The 18,956-nt window shown below is 36.3% G+C and overlaps 2 protein-coding genes and 1 long non-coding RNA gene across 4 annotated transcripts; 2 read left to right on the forward strand and 1 right to left on the reverse strand.

Moving 5' to 3' along the window:
• Positions 1-3,291: 3,291 nt before the first annotated feature.
• On the reverse strand, positions 3,292-3,877 carry LOC145960936 (uncharacterized). Its single transcript, XR_014435498.1, has 2 exons — positions 3,710-3,877; positions 3,292-3,647 (listed from the first exon to the last, which is right to left on the reverse strand). It is a non-coding gene; the product is annotated as an uncharacterized LOC145960936 (long non-coding RNA).
• Positions 3,844-5,874, forward strand: Coq5 (ubiquinone biosynthesis protein COQ3, mitochondrial). Of its 2 annotated transcripts, XM_083080673.1 has the most exons (6): positions 3,844-4,340; positions 4,519-4,668; positions 4,771-4,931; positions 5,106-5,194; positions 5,294-5,417; positions 5,644-5,874. In XM_083080673.1, the coding sequence occupies exons 1-6, from the start codon at positions 4,157-4,159 to the stop codon at positions 5,731-5,733; spliced, it is 798 nt and encodes a 265-aa protein (XP_082936799.1). In that variant the 5' UTR covers positions 3,844-4,156; the 3' UTR covers positions 5,734-5,874. The 2 variants fall into 2 exon arrangements, with proteins under 2 accessions (XP_082936799.1, XP_082936798.1); XM_083080672.1 differs by having other exon boundaries at positions 3,853-4,340; positions 4,519-4,931.
• A 10,093-nt stretch (positions 5,875-15,967) lies between these two features.
• On the forward strand, positions 15,968-18,512 carry Twdlt (TweedleT). Its single transcript, XM_083080674.1, has 3 exons — positions 15,968-16,053; positions 17,093-17,737; positions 17,851-18,512. Exons 1-3 carry the CDS (start codon positions 16,039-16,041, stop codon positions 18,067-18,069), a joined length of 879 nt encoding a protein of 292 aa, XP_082936800.1. The 5' UTR covers positions 15,968-16,038; the 3' UTR covers positions 18,070-18,512.
• Positions 18,513-18,956: the final 444 nt, after the last annotated feature.

Raw genomic sequence — 18,956 nt, forward strand, 5'->3', positions numbered from 1 at the left:
TAGCGGATGCACTGTCACGAGTAGAAGCAGTCAACCTACCAGTTATCGTCACAACAGACGAACTTTACGAGGAACAGCAGAAAGACGAGGAACTCAGAGCTCTACTGGAGACTGAGACATCACTCTCATTAAGGCCACTACGGTTAGACGGAGGAGACAAAACCATATACTGCAGTGTCGACAAGGAAATTCGAATATACGTACCGAGAGTATTACGGAAGCAAATTTTCGACAACATACATAATCTGTCACACCCAAGTGGAAGGACAACAAAGAAAACAATCGCACAAAGATTCGTTTGGCCAGGTATGCAGAAAGATATTGCTAACTGGGCCAAGACATGCTTACCGTGTCAGAGAGCGAAAGTCCACAGACACAATCACAGAATTCCAGAGCGAATTCCAGTCCCGGACGATAGGTTCCAACACGTACACCTAGACATCGTAGGACCGCTACCCAACTCTAAAGGAATGAGGTACTGTTTAACCATGATCGACAGGACAACAAGATGGCCGGAAGCTACACCAATAGCGGACACATCAGCGGACACTGTAACAGACGCATTTTTTAATACATGGATCGCACGATTCGGAGCACCATACATGATTACAACCGACAGAGGAGCGCAGTTCGAGTCAGCAATATTTGAAGCGATGGTCAAGCTAATAGGAAGTCGGAGAATCCGAACGACAGCGTATCACCCGCAGGCAAATGGGATGATCGAGCGATGGCACCGATCGCTCAAGGCGGCAATCATGTGTCACGGCACCACGGATTGGACTAATGTACTTCCTATGATACTTTTAGGATTGCGAAACAGTTACAAGGACGACATTAAGACATCCGCAGCAGAGATGGTCTACGGAAAAACACTACAGGTACCCGGCGAATATTTCGCAGCCGAGGAGCCCACAGGATGTCCGGACATGTTCCTGCAGAAACTACGCGAGCGAATGCGGCGAGTAGGACCGAAGCCCACAGCGCACCACATCAAACAAAAGGCCTTTGTTCACAAGGAGTTGGAAGACTGTACACATGTCTTCGTCAGGGTCGATCGAACGACCAGATCCCTAGAACAACCATATGAAGGACCTTTTCCCATAATCAAAAGACTGACTGATTTTTTGTACAGGATCAACTACAAGGACCGACCGACTGAGATCAACATTGACAGATTGAAGCCGGCGTTCATTGAAAGGGCTAGGGAGAACCAACAACTATCTGAGGATAATTCCCTTCCAGAACCTTCGCCAGCTGAGAGAGAGAAAGGACATCTTGCACGAAAAATTAGATTCGCGACTCCATGAACGGAGTCACTAAGGAGGGAGTGATTGTGGCGTCCCTCCATCTGGACAAAATACAGATGAATGGGTTTACGAACGCACTAGCGCCATCACATACCTCGCCCCGATCCACCAAAGACATAGAGGCACTCACTCTAGTGTGTCTCGTCGTCCGAAGCGGACGTAAGTTACCAAAGACTGAAACCATAGTTGTAAATTCCTTTGTTGTAAAATATATTTTTATAAAGACAAACTGAATGTATCAATCCACCCGGCATCGAACGACAGTTAATAGGAGGTCTTTAATAACCTGACTCCCTATACTTATAGCGTCTTCCATTGGGAAAAACTCGCTGGAACTCAGTGCCCCCTAGTTTTCTAGTTTTTTGATGGGATTACACGAAACGCCATCAGTTCTAGCTAGTTTTGCACTCTTAATGGAATATGTCTGTTGAACTCAATTTTAAGAAAAGAGCGGGAAACGAATAATATTTAACAAAAGAATAATGTTTATCAAAAGACTGTAGTGCTCTTAAGAGGAAGATTGAGTTTAGTCAGTGAAGTATTCATCTCGATTATCTCTTATAATTTTAATATAATATTATGGTGTTATAATATATATATATATATATATATATATATATATATATATATATATACAGGGTGAGTCAAAAGTATGTTTTAAAAATTTGTGAGCGTGTTCCTGGATAAAAAGGAAAAACAAATGTTCATATGAACATATGGTCGCAAATGCTTTGTTGTCGAGATAATGGACATAAATCAGCAGTATCAAATAATGCTTTATTTGAACGTTTACAATTTTGTTATTGTTACGAATGCGCCACCCACCACCCCCTACCCCCCAACCAAACCAAACCACACTACCAACAAAAAAAAAACAAAAAAAACAAAAAAACAAAAAAAAAACAAACAACAATAACAAAATTGTAAACGTTCAAATAAAGCATTATTTGATACTGCTGATTTATGTCCATTATCTCGACAACAAAGCATTTGCGACCATATGTTCATATGAACATTTGTTCTTCCTTTTTATCCAGGAACACGCTCACAAATTTTTAAAACATACTTTTGACTCACCCTGTATATACATATATACACCACATGTTATCACATATTATACATATTATCAAAAATATAACCTTAAAAAATCAAATATTACCTGATCATCGGTCTTTAAGTGAATAATATCCACATAATTCATAATTTTTGGCTTCATATTTTTTGTGTTTGCAAGAAGTAACAGAATTTCATCTTCGCTTGATGAAGACGAAGATTCTAAAAATTCACTTGCTACAAATAAGTCCATATTTCTTGTTCACAGCAATGAACAGTTCAAATCCAAACAGTGTAACACAGGTAGCTCCAGCCTCTAAACTCGGGGCCACTTTTACTGCACTCAGTGCGCACTGAGAGCATTTTGCACTGCCAATGAAATGTGCAGCACTCAGAACATGCTTACTAAAACTACCAATGAAATACGCTTCAAGCACTCAGTGTTGCCAGTGCAAGCGAGTTTTTCCCAATGGAAGACGCTATTATATTTGAGATCGTCTTAAGTTCGAGCTTGAAATGCTACGCAGCCATTTGATTGGTTGAATGAGGTCTTAAGTCAACCTCGGACCAGACTTAAGACAATCTTAAATATAAGATCGGACTATAAATACCGGCCTTAAAATTATAAGGCAGCCATTCTGCTCAGGCCCTATGGCTGCGTTCCAAAATTCACTGCCAGTACTGAAAATCTATAGTTTACGTGACGTACACATAGGGTGTCCAAAATGTTATTTTATGATTGTAAGAGGATTGTACCACAGACTCAGGGCCTGAGCAGAATGGCTGCCTTATAATTTTAAGACTATGTTTTATGCCTTAGGTCTTTGTCTTAGGTAAAGCGTCGTCTACAATGAGATTTTAAGGAGACTTAAGGCGTAAGACTTAAAAAATTGACCAATCACAGTCAAGAATTAAGAGAATACTCGACTGTGATTGATCAATTTCTTAAGTCTTACGCCTTAAGTCTCCTTAAAATCTCATTGTAGACGCCGCTTTACGATTTCTTCTGTGCGTTGACTGAAGTTTAATTTTACGTACGGAGTTAAATTTACGATCTATACTTAACGTAACGTAAAGGTACAATTTCATGCAGACGCTCGACGCTCATTTTTAGCGTCAAATCTGGTCATGTGACTACATTTGACGCTCTATCTGTGGAGGAGGCAATAGCGTCAAACAGCCAGCGTCCATGCTTGTTTGAGCGTTTGCGGAGTCTGTATCCGTATTATCGACTTGTTTATCACTTAGCGCATCTTTGATAGTATATGAAACAAACAATATAATATTCTGTAATAAAAAGCATATTTGGAGGTTACATTGATACCACTATAATTTTAATTGATATTTACCTGTTGGGAATCCATCTTGCTCTCTACTATAATAGATATTTAAACTAATACCGGAATCGATATAACTTTGTGGTAAATTTTTAACAATAATATATTTAATAATTCAGAGGGACGCGAAATATAGCCTAACCATGTTAGGTCCACGAGCCTAACCACTGGATTGACTGAAATGAGCATCGAGCGTCAAAGCTAAACACAGCTTTTATCTCTCGACGCGGGAATTTAAAAATCTATCACGTGACCAGATTTGACGCTAAAAATGAGCGTCGAGCGTCTGCATGAAATTGTACCTTAATGCGATACGGAACACCTTGTGCGGAGGCCCTAAGACATTCTGGTACACATTGGTTGTTATACCAGAAGGACGCCAAAAATCGCCTATTTTTGATATTTCTTAGCTGATTGTTTTGAATTTTATGAATTGCATCCACACTCTATACATATAATATGGCCTATAAAAATCTTTGCATAAGTATTATGAAAGAAAGTCGAATGCTGGATAGATATTTAAAAACTGTTATAACCAAATGCAACTATTCAAAAACGATGAACTTCGAATCTTCGGAGAATAATGAGAAAACGACGCATTTCGGTTTTCAAACGATCAAGGAAAGTGAAAAAACGAACGAAGGTAAATATTAATTCCATCAAATGTTTGTTTTTCCCTTATTTCTTTTTTTTTCTTTGCATGTGAAAAGTTGATAAATATCAAATTAAGTATTTTTACAATCTGTGTTAGATACAGTTTTATAAATTTAAAAATTGCATACATGTACATAATTTAATTGAATAATATTCTTCCTTTTCAGTACATACTGTATTTGAAAATGTTGCCAATTATTACGACATAATGAATGATACAATGAGTATGGGTATCCATCGCATTTGGAAAGATATCTTTATACAAGAATTAGGACCAACTCATGGTACCCATCTCTTGGATTCTGCTGGTGGCACAGGTGACATTACATTCCGGTATATGAACTTTCTAAAGAATACACCAAATCCGCAAGCTATATGTAGTTCTGTAACTGTATGCGATATTAATCAACATATGCTAGATGTTGGTAAAGAACGGGCAAATAGGTTAGGCTTGTCGCAGGATAGTAATTGCAGTATTACTTGGAAGCAAGAGAATGCAGAAAATCTCTCCTTTCCCGAGGAATCTTTCACCGCTTATACCATAGCATTTGGAATAAGAAACACAACATATATTGACAAGGTATTTATAATACACTGGATTTACTCATTAATTATTTATATAACATAAAGATACATTTAAAAATTATATTTCATTATATACTATAATATAAGCTACTTTATAATATAAGCTATTTTTAATAAACTTGTAAAATTAGATTTATATTTATTAATCACTAGTGCTCTTAAATTACAGGTACTGTCTGAGGCATACAGAGTTTTACAACCAGGAGGAAGATTCTTATGCCTAGAATTTAGCCATGTCAATAATGGAGCTTTACAATGGTATATATGCCTTGAAATGAAAGAAAACTTGTATAATATATGATAATATGCATAGACTAAACTATAATATAATAAAATTTTCTCAAATATCTATTTCAGGTTATATGATCAATATTCTTTTCAAATAATACCTGTGATGGGACATTTAATCGCAGGACAGTGGAAAGCTTATCAGTATCTTGTAGAAAGCATAAGAAGATTTCCAAAACAAGAAGATTTCAAAGTAAAGTCTCTATATTTATTTTACTATTTTACTATTTTTATTTGTTATATAAATTTTAATAACATGCTGTAGAATCAAGATATTTTTTGAGTATTATTAGAGAGTATTATTTTTTTATTTTATTCTATGATCACCATGTTTCACTTTTACTATATTACATCTGAAGGTTTATTAATCTGAACTTTGTTTTTAATTGTATTTATTACATTTTTCATTATATTTTTAGGATATGATCCAGACTGCTGGATTTAGAAATGTGACTTATAAAAATCTTACTTGTGGTATGGTAGCTATCCATTCAGGCTTTAAATTATAAATAAGATGATTTGTAAATAAAATAAAAAAAATAACAATTTTGAAAAACAAAGAAACAATATTATAATATATCAAAGAACAAAAATAATAATAAATATATAATAAAAAATATATAATAAAATATTTCTTTATCTTCAGTCAATATTATCTATTTTTTTCAAGAAAAAGTATTATTTCTACCTAATTATTTGATTATACACACATATTGTAAGGAGCAAGAGATATATGCGTTTTATTGTTATTTCATCACTTTTGCTATTAATTTATCATTATTTTGACTGTAATATATAGTAATTTTTATGAGATTTTGCTTTTGTCAGGAATTGTTTTTTGCAATTACATGTAATTTCTTTGCACAGACATTACTGTCTGGAAGTCCATTTCACTAAGCTCTATTGTATATTTGGGCTGCCACTTGTCCGAGTGTGAAATTCGCTTGCTTACTGCGTAATCTCTCTATTCGTTTGCAACTCGCTCTATTGCGTAAGAGTCGTGCGACTCTTGGGTGCTTCGGTGATGCTCGAGGTGATGCGACCAACGGTGCCCCTATCGCGATTTACGCTACTACGCATTTCTACGCAGATCGTTTCCGCGAATTGCTCTCTCATAATACACGGAATTAAGCACGTAAAGAAGAATTTTCACGAGATTGTGAAAATTCTGGAAAATGAATTACTCCAAAATCAGATAATTTGTTTTTCAAGATTTATAGCTCTTTGCATTTGAATCAATTTTAATATTCTGTCGTGCTTGCGAATTTTACACAATTATAAATTATAAATTTACATATATACATATATTTACATATATATATATATATATATATATATATATATATATATATATATATATGTATATATATAAAATTTATAATTTGTAAATTTATAATTTATAATTGTGTAAAATTCGCAAGCACGACAGAATATTAAAATTGATTCAAATGCAAAGAGCTATAAATCTTGAAAAACAAATTATCTGATTTTGGAGTAATTCAAAAATTAATTATATATACAGGTGTCCGATTCGTGAGGGACCAAACGAAAAAGTGATGATAGATTGGGTCAAACTAAGAAGAAAAGTCCTCTACCATTTTACAAAATTCGCAATAATTATTAAGTAATAAGCAAAAATGTCACATGAAGATTACCTTTAATTTTTTAAATGGAACCCCCTATTTTTTATTATGTATTCTTATAGCTTATCTCGAGAGCTTTCCAAAACACTATAATCAAGTATTTCTTCATTGAGTACTTTCCGAGTATTCTTTCATTGAGTACTTTCCGAGTTATGAGGCTTGAAATAATTTCTTAATTTTACATAAACCATAAAATATCTAGTAAAATATTCATTTTTCGATTATTTTACCTTAATACTTTTATATACAAAACAATGAGAGGAATCAATTGGTGTAAAGAAAAAACGTAGTTGTTTTAAAAAAAAAATATGTAATTTGCAATTAACAATTACATATTTTTTCTTAAAAACAACTATGTGTTTTCTTTACACCAATTGATTCCTCTCATTATTTTGCATATAAAAGTATTAAGGTAAGATAATCGAAAAATGAATATTTTACTAGATATTTTATGGTTTATGTAATATTAAGAAATTATTTCAAGCCTCATAACTCGAAAAGTACTTAACGAAAAGGTACTTAATTATAGTGTTTTGGAAAGTTCTCGAGATAAGCTATAAGAATACATAATAAAAAATAGGGGGTTCCATTAAAAAAATTAAACCTTCATGTGACATTTTTGCTTATTACTTAATAATTATTGCGAATTTTGCAAAATGGTAGAGGACTTTTCTTCTTAGTTTGACTCAATCTATCATCACTTTTCATTTGGTCCCTCACGAATCGGACACCCTGTATATATATATATATATATATATATATATATATATATATATATATATATATACATAATATATATATAATTAATTTTTTTCTAAATTATGTTATATTAGCATTATATTAGCATTATGAAAAATGATGATCATTTTTTTTTTATGTACACAGACTGACTTGTAATATTTTGAAATTTTGATATACATGATTTTAATTGAAAAGATGTGAAGAAGAGAAAAACAGATATTGACTAATTTCTTCGGAAGAATATACAAGCAAATTTGCATTTTACAAGATAGCAGAAAATTTTTAAGTATAAAATTGTTATATGTAGACAAGGGAATTCGAAGACGGAAGATATATGGAAATTACAGCGATACGAAGAGTCGATGAACACGAAAGAGGAAAGCTTCGACGGGGACAATCCAGCGAGAGAAGCCTCTCATATTGTGTCAACAACGACAACGACGCGAATCGAAGGCCGTCGTCGCGAGGGGGAATCAATTCTACGTGGCGTAATATCTACATGCGTCATGCGGTATGCTTTCTCTAGGAGGTGAAAATTCTTAACTTTCTTCGACTATAGAAACATTCCTATTCATGTACCTCGGTACCCGATGATGCTTGGCCGCGCTCCCACAGCTTTTCAGCACTCGACTGTTATTGACGCGTCTCTCTTCTGCCTTTCAAGGGTATGTTATTGGCGTTTACAGTGATTTTCCTTTGATCAATGTCGCACGACATGTTATTTTTTCCACGGCAGATTAGATTTACAGTTTTTTAAAATAATTTTTATATTAGTTTATGTCTGCTTTTAGAAATACATATATTTCCCGAGCGTATCTCTCTCTTTCTGGGAATCTTTCGATAAATTATCCAATATATGCAATATATTGTATATATAGTGTGTATTACGATATTAGTAGTTAATATAATATTATATCGTCGAGAAGAAAAATATTTTATATCGAAAGGTGAGAGATTTTTAAACGGAGGTATAATTTACCAAGTGAATTAGATAGTTCTTAAAGCGGAAGAAATCGGGCGAAGATGCAGAATCTCGCGATGCAGTTTCTTGTTGCATATATCGATTTTCCTGACCTCGATGACCTCGTGTACCCCTTCCGCCTTGGATACTTCCTAGAAAGTATATAATGCCTCGTTACCGCTTCGGTCTATGGTTTATATCCATCTGCTAGTGAGGATCGACGTTGCATTATTATACAACACACCGTTTCTCATGATATCCCGCATCGTCTCTCTAAGAAGCATTGCTTTCAGATAGATTCGGATGAGTAAGCAAAAATTGCATCATCTGCGTTAAATAAATCAATGTTATATATTCGTAAGTTAATTTCAATCTTAATGATTGAATTTATAATTGATGTAAATCTATAATAATACAGTCACCAATCGCGAGAAAAAAGATTGTATTTTATATAAATAATCTTAATAAAATAATAAATTTTATTTTAAATTATAATATATTTTGAAAAGAAAAATAAAATAATATTTTTAAGTCTCTTCTATCTAGACTTATTTGGCGCTTAAAAGTATGCACGAGATGTAATATATTTCTTTTTTTGTTATTAAAACTGAGTAACAAGAGAAAACCGCGCTTTATTCGAAAGCATTTTGACAAGTATGATGATAGATATTGCAAAAAATTCGGCATCTCGTGTGCCAATTACTTCGCCCATTAAAGGACGAATCGCGTCCGGATTACATCAGCAGGTGCGAGAATTACGCGATGATTGCACCTATTAATCGAAAGTAATAAGCACGGATTCCCAAGAGGCGAGATCAAGGTGTTTCCGTTTCGCCGACGAGCTCGTAAAAGTTTTAGAGAGCGAACGATCGGAGATCTTTCGATATACCAAATGTTAGTGTACAAAGTTACATGGAATTTGTCAGTAGAATTCTTTTTGTACGCGTATGCGTGATGCAAATGAGATTTTTCGCACGATTTTTCAGAGATGCGTAGCGTACCTTACGCAATTTGACCTATTAATTTAAGCGAAAATTCGTGTATGGGAATTTTAAGGTGATGCCACTTAACACTGGCATTAGGAATGATGAGCGATTCGACATGGTGTTTATAGCATTCAACAACTAATAGTATTGGAAAGGAGAGAAAGTGTTAGACACAACAGGGATAGCTTGGCATACTATGGCGTTTACTTATGTGGCGCCTCTCTTTGTGGCATTGCAATTATAAGAGACGATTGTCCGCGAGAAAACATTACGCCAGACCGAAAGGAAAGATAAGACGGTCGTGAGAAAAGAGAAGACTTTTACGTCAAGTCTTCTCTTAATCGCATCGTATCGATATCGGCGATTATTGCGTTTAGTCTTACAGATATATATGTATGTCATATATATTATTATCATCTCTTTTTGCAGTTCAACTTATTTCAATCTTATATAATCTAAATTTGTTATATACTTTACTATAATAATTTAATCAAATTTTTTTATACAATTAATTATTTTATACTTTTTATGATAAAATTCTCTATTTTAAGCTTCTATATATTCTTTAATTTCGCTTCAATTATCGAAATAAGAAGAATATCTTTGACTGAATAAAAAATCAGATGCTCAATTTGAAATGATCGCGTATAATTTTATACTTTACTATAATTTAATTAAATTCTTTACATAATTTTTATTACTTCATATTTCCAAATAAAACTTTCTATTTTAAGCTTAATCTCGCCTCAATCATTGAAATAAGTACCTCTGACGAATAAAAATATCAAATACTCGAATTAAAATATTCATATAAATGTCACATTTTATACTTTACTATAATAATTTAATTTAATTCTTTACATAATTTTTCAAATAAAATTCTCTATCTTAAGTTATCTTTTAATTTCACTTGATCCGCATCGAAATAAGATGTATCTTTCAATGAAAAAAAATTATACGTTCTAATTGAGATATTCGTAATTACAGACGTAGATTCATGCCTCGGGGTCTTCAAATGAGATTTGAAAGATACGACGAATGAGAGTTGAGAGAGCAGAAAGCACTAACGAATGAAAAACCTCGGTGTCCTCGACGAGCGCTTCTTACTAAAGTGTTTCGCACCGAGTACGAGCGAAGGGGCACGTAATTAAACTGCGTAAGGCCCCCGCGCGCGAGTGAATGGGTAAATCGTATCTCGCATTTCGACCGGACGTCCCGGGAACGCCGGCGAAACGCTCGAAGGTAGAAAGGAAGATCCTCGGTCGCCAACTAGAAGAGACTGTTCTCCCGGGAAACGTTTCAATGAAAAATAATTTAAAAGCTGAGAGGGTCGGAGACCCAACATACACATACACACACACACACACACACACACATATATGGCGCAATTATGCCTCGAGGGTTACGTCGAAAGAGCCTTTCGACGTAAGAAAACGCGGACTGCAGAGCACATTTATGCTAGTTTCATCATGAATTACGTTTCTCGCACGAAGCGAGAAACGGTTCATTCGTAACATTAATATAACTCATTTGTCGAGTGTCACGCTATCCGAGCCCATCTCGGATCTGCATCTCTTGGGGAGCGAGATGATATCGTACGTACATCTCGCGGGTATATAACAGACTGTATTCTCAATCGTTCCAACCCTTGCCGTTGCCCCCCTATTGCTCGATATGCTCTATTACTGGAACACCGGAACGGAGATACAGCCCGCGAATTCTCCTGTCTTAGCTTCGAGCTCTAACGAGTTCTTACGATCGCTCGATTACGCGCGCCTCGCAATAAATATTGCGCAATATTAATTTATATCTCTCGTACTCTCTCTTTCTTTTTTTTCTAGAAAAATTCCTCTCTGTCGATGTTTCGATAAGGAAAGTACTATCGATTTTCCCAGGGGCTCATGCGCGTTACGTCATGTTTATAATTCGCAACAGATTCGTTATGCGCTAACTTTTTTTTTTCACGGGACGCATCATTTTCCAAGCCTTGCGGATCTCGCGAAGATTTCACTATCCGCGAGCGCGAAAGAAGCGACGAAGAAGCTTAGCGTTTTGCCTCGCGGGAACCGTGGAATTTATGAAAATATCCTACCATTATCGTTATATTCTAAGATACGAGAACGTATAATGTGAGGTAGTAACGTACACGTTACTGCATGTTACATAACGGTCGCGGAAAAAGAAGCGCTCGCGGTGCACGATATACTCGCAACATACGTGACGTCGGAGGACATTTAATTTGCCCGTAATGTACGTGACGCAAATTACGTTGCGTTTACGTTTCACGCTACGATAATTTGCGACCGGTTTCATTCGGATAATAATTTTCCATGCATTTTTATCGCCGGAATTCCTCGCACACTACTCTATTTCCTCTCCTCTTCTTCTTGCTTTTATGCTTTTTTATCAGCAATTAATTCGAGAGCAGATTAGTTTGATCAAGAGCACGCTCAAAGATATATCGAAGTGCTCGAAGTTGGATCTCTCGATTTGGTGGCAAAGAAAGCAAGGTATGATATATCATTTTGAAATAAACAACGCTCTGTCGCGAGGAAAATAATGGAGAAAAAGTATCGCCAAAGAAATTAAGTGCAGTAAATCTTCCATGTCTCTTGCAATTTATGATTTCCTCCTTTAATTCACATGGTGCGTGGCTGGAGTGATCGATGCGATTCTCTCTCTTTATCTCTCTTTTTCTTGCTCATCTTCGGCCTCGATGGATATTGCCGATCGGAGAATCTGTGTGCGATCGATAAGGATCTAGATCTGCCGGATTCGCTCTCATGCGGTGAAGAGAGAGGAAGAACGTAACAAAAAAAAAGAGAGAAAAAGAAGCATACCTCGTCGTCTTCTTTGATTCCCTCTGAACAAAAAAGAAAGAAAGAACGAAAAGACGCATCTTCGTGAGCGCATCGAATATTCGGGTCAAATGGATTTTGAGGTCCCTTTCTCTCTCTCTCTCTCTCTCTTTCTCTTCATCTCATGAGGAAGCAGCTTCTTCGCGGGAAAGGAAAACTTTCGGTTTCGCAACGAAGGTTCATGATAATCCAACGATGCGCCATCGGCCGGTCGAGTCTATTAGAATTCTTCGTTGAAATATCTATTAGATGAAAGAAATATCTGCTTTTAATGCGATTTGTCATCGCGATTATACAGGGTGTCCCAGACCACCCGTACATCCCTTTTAAAATGAAAATAAATGACTTTTATTAAAAATCGCGAACAATTTTTAAGTAAATCAGGTACGTTCTATCAAATGGTGATATTTTCAACTTTTGATTCCGACCGGAAATACGCCATCCGGATCGGAAGATTGAATTTTTTTAGGAAAACATGGTACTTTTTATTACAGATTCGAATTATACGTGAAAAAATAAGAAACTTTTGTATCAAACATTTTTTCTAAAAGTGCCTCTGTTGAAGTTAATTATTTCATCACAGTTACTTTCAAGGTCAATTTTAAGATTGACAGAGACACTTTTAGATAAAACGTTTGATACAAAAGTTTCTTATTTTTTCACGTACAATTCGAATCTGTAATAAAAAGTACCATGTTCCCCTAAAAAAATTCAACTTCTGATCCGGATGGCGTATTTCCGGTCGGAATCAAAAGTTGAAAATATCACCATTTGATAGAACGTACCTGATTTACTTAAAAATTGTTCGCGATTTTTAATAAAAGTCATTTATTTTCATTTTAAAAGGGATGTACGGGTGGTCTGGGACACCCTGGATATATGAAAACGGTCCTAAAGATTCCTAGAGATTAATAATTGTCTGCTGCGACTAGAATCTCTTCTTGCTCGCTCTTTATTTTAAGCTAGTTTTTCCTTTTTTTTAATTATCAAACTTCTCATATTAATACAGACTTTGGTACTTTTTATACATTTGAAATTAAAAGATGTGTGCGTGTACACGATCCGTAAAGACCCTTGCACAATGCTAGGCAACAGGCAATAAGAACAGAAATAGTATCTATTCTCTGCTCTTATTGGCGAATATTTTCTATTCCGCGTATTTATTGGTGAATAGTTTCTATTTCCTATTCCTATTGCCTGTTGCCTAGTATTGTGCAAAGGCTTAAGCTAGCAAATTTAGTTCATATCAATAATATTATTTATAAAATTTACGATTAAAATAAATTTATTCCGAAACATCCTAAAAGATTGAACTTTCTCGATTTTTGTACACTCCGTTTCCGTCTGACTCACATATCGCCGTTGAACTAGAAACCCCCAGAGCTGCCTAGAACCTGCATGAAGACTTGCATCACTTATTATGTCATTCTTGAATCGCTCTCCGAAACTATATGTGTGTATACAGCCTCTCGTCTACTGTATCTATGCGCATGTGTAGGCTGGAGACGTGTAGATCTCGTGCGTGAGAGGATACCGTCGTCTAGCAAGGCTAACTTTTCGTCGGCCGATGGTCGCACGGTGCGTCCGAAAACGGAGAACTCGTTCCGTTCGTGATCTACTTATCTTATCGCGGCGAAGGCGTCGCGCATCATCGCAAAACGAGAGTTGGCATATGCTCGAAAAGAATTTTTTTAATATTTTATATTTTTTGTTTGATAGTGATATTTCGAAGTGAGGAAAAAAATAGAGATCAATTTGATTTCTTTCCTCCTCCTTCTTTTTTCCTTTTTCTCGTAAGCGAAGTGTGTTAACGAGGAACGTGGCAACCGAAATTTTTAACTTCTCTCTTAACTGCTTCCTAGTCTCCGAGTGATCACGGAAGTAAGTAATTCCATTGTTTCGATCTTGGTGGAAAGCAATTCGGTTACCGTGAATTAAATACTTAGTAAATTGCAGAGTATTTTAAAAAAAGAATTAGATGAACGTTTATGTGGATCTCTACGCATAATGAAAATCTTATTCGAAGCTTGATTGGGTTCTTGATGAGTATATTAAAAAATGTATAATATTTTAAAAATTTATAATGATTGTATAAAAAAATGTAACAGCTTTGTTGTTGTAAATTTTTTTATAGACTTTTACAATGAAAAAAGTAAAAATTTTTTTAACAACTTTTTTGCTTTTAAATATTGAATCAGTATTGCAATAAGAATTTTGCATATCGCGGTATAAAATGATGGGAATGAAAATTATATAAATTTTTCAAGTTTCTGTTACCTAATTATATATATATATAAATACTTAATATTATAAATACTTACTATTATATATAAATACTTCATTAAACATCTCTATAATATGATATAATCGAACGAAATTGGTCCAGACGAGAGTTTCACGGATTCCTAGCATCTGTTAAACGTACCAAGCACACTTTCTACAGGACGCATCGAAACGTCGACGCTTTTAAGTGCAATGACACGTACAAATGCAATAATTTTTTTGATTGTTTTATAACAATTTTAATGTTTTTTCTATGCAAAAACTGACATTTAATATTGTCATCATTTATGTACTTCATATGCTATGTGAAGATATCATAAAGTCACATTCCTATAAAATATAAATATTCCTATAAAATATAATAAAAGAACCCCAAAATATTTTTATTTTAATAATATTTCTGTTCGAGGACAATTTATATAGATTTACCTGGTTGCGAGAATTTGAAATTGAAGAAAACAATGTTTTTGTGAGTGGTCTGTATATTGACTATACATATATATACAAAATTGCAGGAAACGAACTGAAACTCTTTTATGGACCAACCGGACAGTTAACCGCAATATAATTTACGATATCTTTATAAGATCGTATATGATCTTTCTTTAAGTATATCTGCGAGATATTATGACATTTATTGCGCAAAAGTTTTATAGTAACTGCGCGAAATCGTCGTTCGCGACTTTATAAAATCTGACATTCGACAAAATCTTTACCTCTACACATATGTACAATTTTTAATTTTAATAACGTTTAATAACGTATATTATGTTGATAATGTGACGCATTGTATGAGACACGTATTTTATGTGTGAGAATTTGCGTGCAAGAGTATTGCGCAATCATCAAAATTAATAGAAACATTTCAAATCAATAGTAATAATAAAAATCATTTCATCGAAAGACCGGCTTTTGCCAGTCATTATGGCATCGCGCATAAAAGAGGCACGACTAGATAAAATCTTATGATACACTCGTAATAAAATGTCCTATGGAAGAGCACCTTTCTCACGCTCGTTTGTCATCGAAATTCATGTGGTATGTGACACACGAGTATTATACTTGATCCTATCCGAATCGAATGGATGAATTTCAACGAAAGTACAGAGACAAATTTGTGTGTGCACGCGAGTCTTCTCACAAGGAGAAATAAGAGCTTAAGAAAAGAAAGAGGGAAAGAGAGAAAGAGACAGAGAAAGAGAGCGAGCGATTTGCAATAGCTCCGTCGCATCTCATAGGTGATGGGTCGAGGCATCGAGTGGGGCCCAGACTGGTCCGTATAAAAGGAGGCTTCAAGACATCCGCGAAGCATCAGTCCTCAAATCAAGGAACGGCAGCAACCATGAGGGCATTCGTGGTGAGTAGCGCGACGAATTTTTCGTTTCTCCGATTTCACAACCCTCCTTCCATATTCTTTTTCTTCTTCCGTCATTTCTTCTTCTTTCCCCTTTCACTCGTCTTTTAATCAGATTCCCTTCTCTTTTCGGCTTCCCTTTTCTCTTTTCGGCTATGTGAAAATTACGCGATATTTCTCGGAGAGGCTGAGAGAAACTGTGGATGAAAGAAATGAAGAAAAACAAAATTCGTACGAGATCGAGAACAAAATCGGGGGTTCCATCCCTGGGAGATGGAAGGCGGGAGGACGCATGAGAGAAAGTAAAAGGGTGGGGAGGGTGCACGGGGGACATAGTGTGCGGTGTCAATGTACTCCGTGATAGTGACCAATCTGGGAACCGGTTCAGTGATTGTGCTACTTTTCTAGTTTCTGTTCACGCGAGATTAAAAGAAAAAGAATTAAATACCGCGATTTTCTCTATCTCTCTCTTTTTCTTTTTCTTTTTTCCAGTTTACGTAATACGTTAATGATGTGGAACGCGATTGATAGCAAAAAAGATGCATTCTTCGTGCTTGAGTAATTGCCGCTTTTTTCCGGAAATGCTCTTAGATACGTTTATTGTTTCATTTTCGAAAACTTGAAAACAAACGGGATAATACAAAGGGTTTATTATTTTGAAAATTTAGATAAAAGCGCATTTATGTCTTTGATATATATATTTTTCCTTTTTATATTATTTGAGAAAATGTGTAAGAAAATTAAGAGAATATGGATTTATTAATGATATTATCAAATATAAACAATATATTTTTATCATTTGTTTCTTTTAAAAAAATATTGAAAGAATCTTATGAAATATCTTTTTTTAATGAATTTTTCAGCTTCACTTATATTCAACCATATTCCCCTTTTAATTTTAAAATATAGTAAACATTTTACATGATTATAATAAATTGTCCAGAAAAAAATAGAAAATATCTATGCGCGAAGAATAAATCTTCGAAATAATACCAAAACAATATATTGATAATAAAATCAATTTTTTCTTCTGCAATCGCAGATCCTAGCGCTCGCCGCGACGGCGATGGCGCGGCCGGAAGCCGGATATTCTTACAGCCAACCAAGCGGTAGCTATGGTGCTCCCGGAGGAGGTTCCGGTGGAGGAGGTTTCGGTGGAACTGGCGGCGGAATCGGTGGTCTTGGTGGCGGACTCGGAGGTGGATTCGGCGGAGGTGGCGGAGGTGGATTCGGTGGCGGTTCTGGAGGTGGATTCGGCGGAGGTGGCGGAGGTGGATTCGGCGGAGGTGGCGGAGGTGGATTCGGAGGTGGATTCGGTGGAGGCGATTTCGGTGGCGGATTCGGAGGTGGATTCGGCGGCGGCGGCGGCGGCGGCGGCGGCTCACTCATTCAGAAACACATCTATGTTCACGTGCCGCCCCCGGAGGCACCCGAGGACAGACCGATCAGGCCGATCGCACCACCGGCCCCGTCGCAGAAGCACTATAAAATCATTTTCATCAAGGCGCCCACTCCGCCGACCCCGACCGCGCCTGTAATCCCGGCGCTACCGCAGCAGGATGAACAGAAGACGCTCATCTACGTCTTGGTAAAGAAACCCGAGGAGGCACCTGAGATCAACTTGCCCACCATCGCGCCCACTCAACCTAGCAAACCGGAAGTCTACTTTATCAAGTACAAGACACAGGTAAAGAAAATGGAAATTATCCTGATGCGTGATGTCGCGTTGCTCAAGTAGAAAGCGAGGAGATCCTAAATTCTCGGAACCTTCGTTTAATTTTCTTTTCTTATACATTGTAGAAGGAAGTCACCGGCGGCGGAGGCGGAGGTGGCGGTGGCGGTCACGGTGGCGGCATCGGCGGAGGAATCGGCGGAGGAATCGGCGGAGGAATTGGCGGGGGAATCGGCGGAGGAATTGGCGGGGGAATCGGCGGAGGAATCGGTGGAGGAATCGGCGGCACCGGACCGAGCGGACCCAGCACGAGTTACGGGACACCCGGTGCGTCCGGGCCATACTAGTCAATTCACCGCTACCCCAAAAGTCGCGGCCCCTCTGTCCTTCTCCTCCATCATTCACCGACACACACGCACACACCGCTCAACACATACCTCTAACACGATCAGCGACGACGATACTTGCCGTATTGACGTAATGCTGTATTGTATATCGCGCGATCGCCGAGAGAAAAAGACGACAACGATGATGAAGACGGCGATGATGATGACGATGTTGAATACGATGATGACGACGACGATGATAGTGATGATGATGATAATAATGATGATAATGACGATGATGATATCGATGATCACAACGACGACTACCATGATGATGATGACGACGATAACGATGATGATGATGCTTACGACGACTAGAGCGAGGGAGAGATGTTTTTTTATACTTATTTTTTGCAAGAAAACGGTGGCGAAATAAAGCTTTTTTTATGTATTTTTACATAAAACCATGTTTACGTTTCTCAACTTATTGTTCATCCTTCCGATCTAATTAACCGGATGATTCAACGGAATTCCATGATCTCGAAAAGTTTGAAACAACATCGTTTTAGACAAATTCATGGAATTTTCATCGCTTTTCCGAGATCTTACATCCATTATATCCGTGCAAATAATGAGATTTTGAAAAAAACCTGGATCTTAATCGCATCCTAATTCTTTCTTTTCCTGGAAATTTAAAACCTCATTCGATCGCCATTTTTCCAGATCAATGATTCTATGATCGATAACGTGATTAATTAATCTCAATAGTCTTTTCTACGGTACATGATTGGCGGTATCGTTATTTTACGATTGTTAAACGATATGTTTTATAACAGGGATCAGTGTTAATCACATTTGTTTTTATTGTTAGCGGTATTTTGGGCCGCTAACAATAAAAGCTTCGTCGG

The sequence above is a fragment of the Camponotus vicinus genome, unplaced genomic scaffold (genome assembly GCF_025532165.1).
Source record: "Camponotus vicinus isolate PSW18456_S1 unplaced genomic scaffold, iyCamVici1.0 SCAF_10, whole genome shotgun sequence".
NCBI classification, from domain to species: Eukaryota; Metazoa; Arthropoda; class Insecta; order Hymenoptera; family Formicidae; genus Camponotus; species Camponotus vicinus.

What these genes read in the sequence shown, in the direction of transcription:
- Twdlt (XM_083080674.1), top strand. An exon ending in TTATCAAGTACAAGACACAG is followed by an intron (nt 17,738 to 17,850) that starts GTAAAGAAAATG and finishes TATACATTGTAG; the next exon opens with AAGGAAGTCACCGGCGGCGG.
- Coq5 (XM_083080672.1), top strand. Translation starts at nt 4,157, where the DNA reads ATGGCCTATAAAAATCTTTGCATAAGTATTATGAAAGAAAGTCGAATG. An exon ending in AATAATGGAGCTTTACAATG is followed by an intron (nt 5,195 to 5,293) that starts GTATATATGCCT and finishes TATCTATTTCAG; the next exon opens with GTTATATGATCAATATTCTT. An exon ending in CAAAACAAGAAGATTTCAAA is followed by an intron (nt 5,418 to 5,643) that starts GTAAAGTCTCTA and finishes TTATATTTTTAG; the next exon opens with GATATGATCCAGACTGCTGG.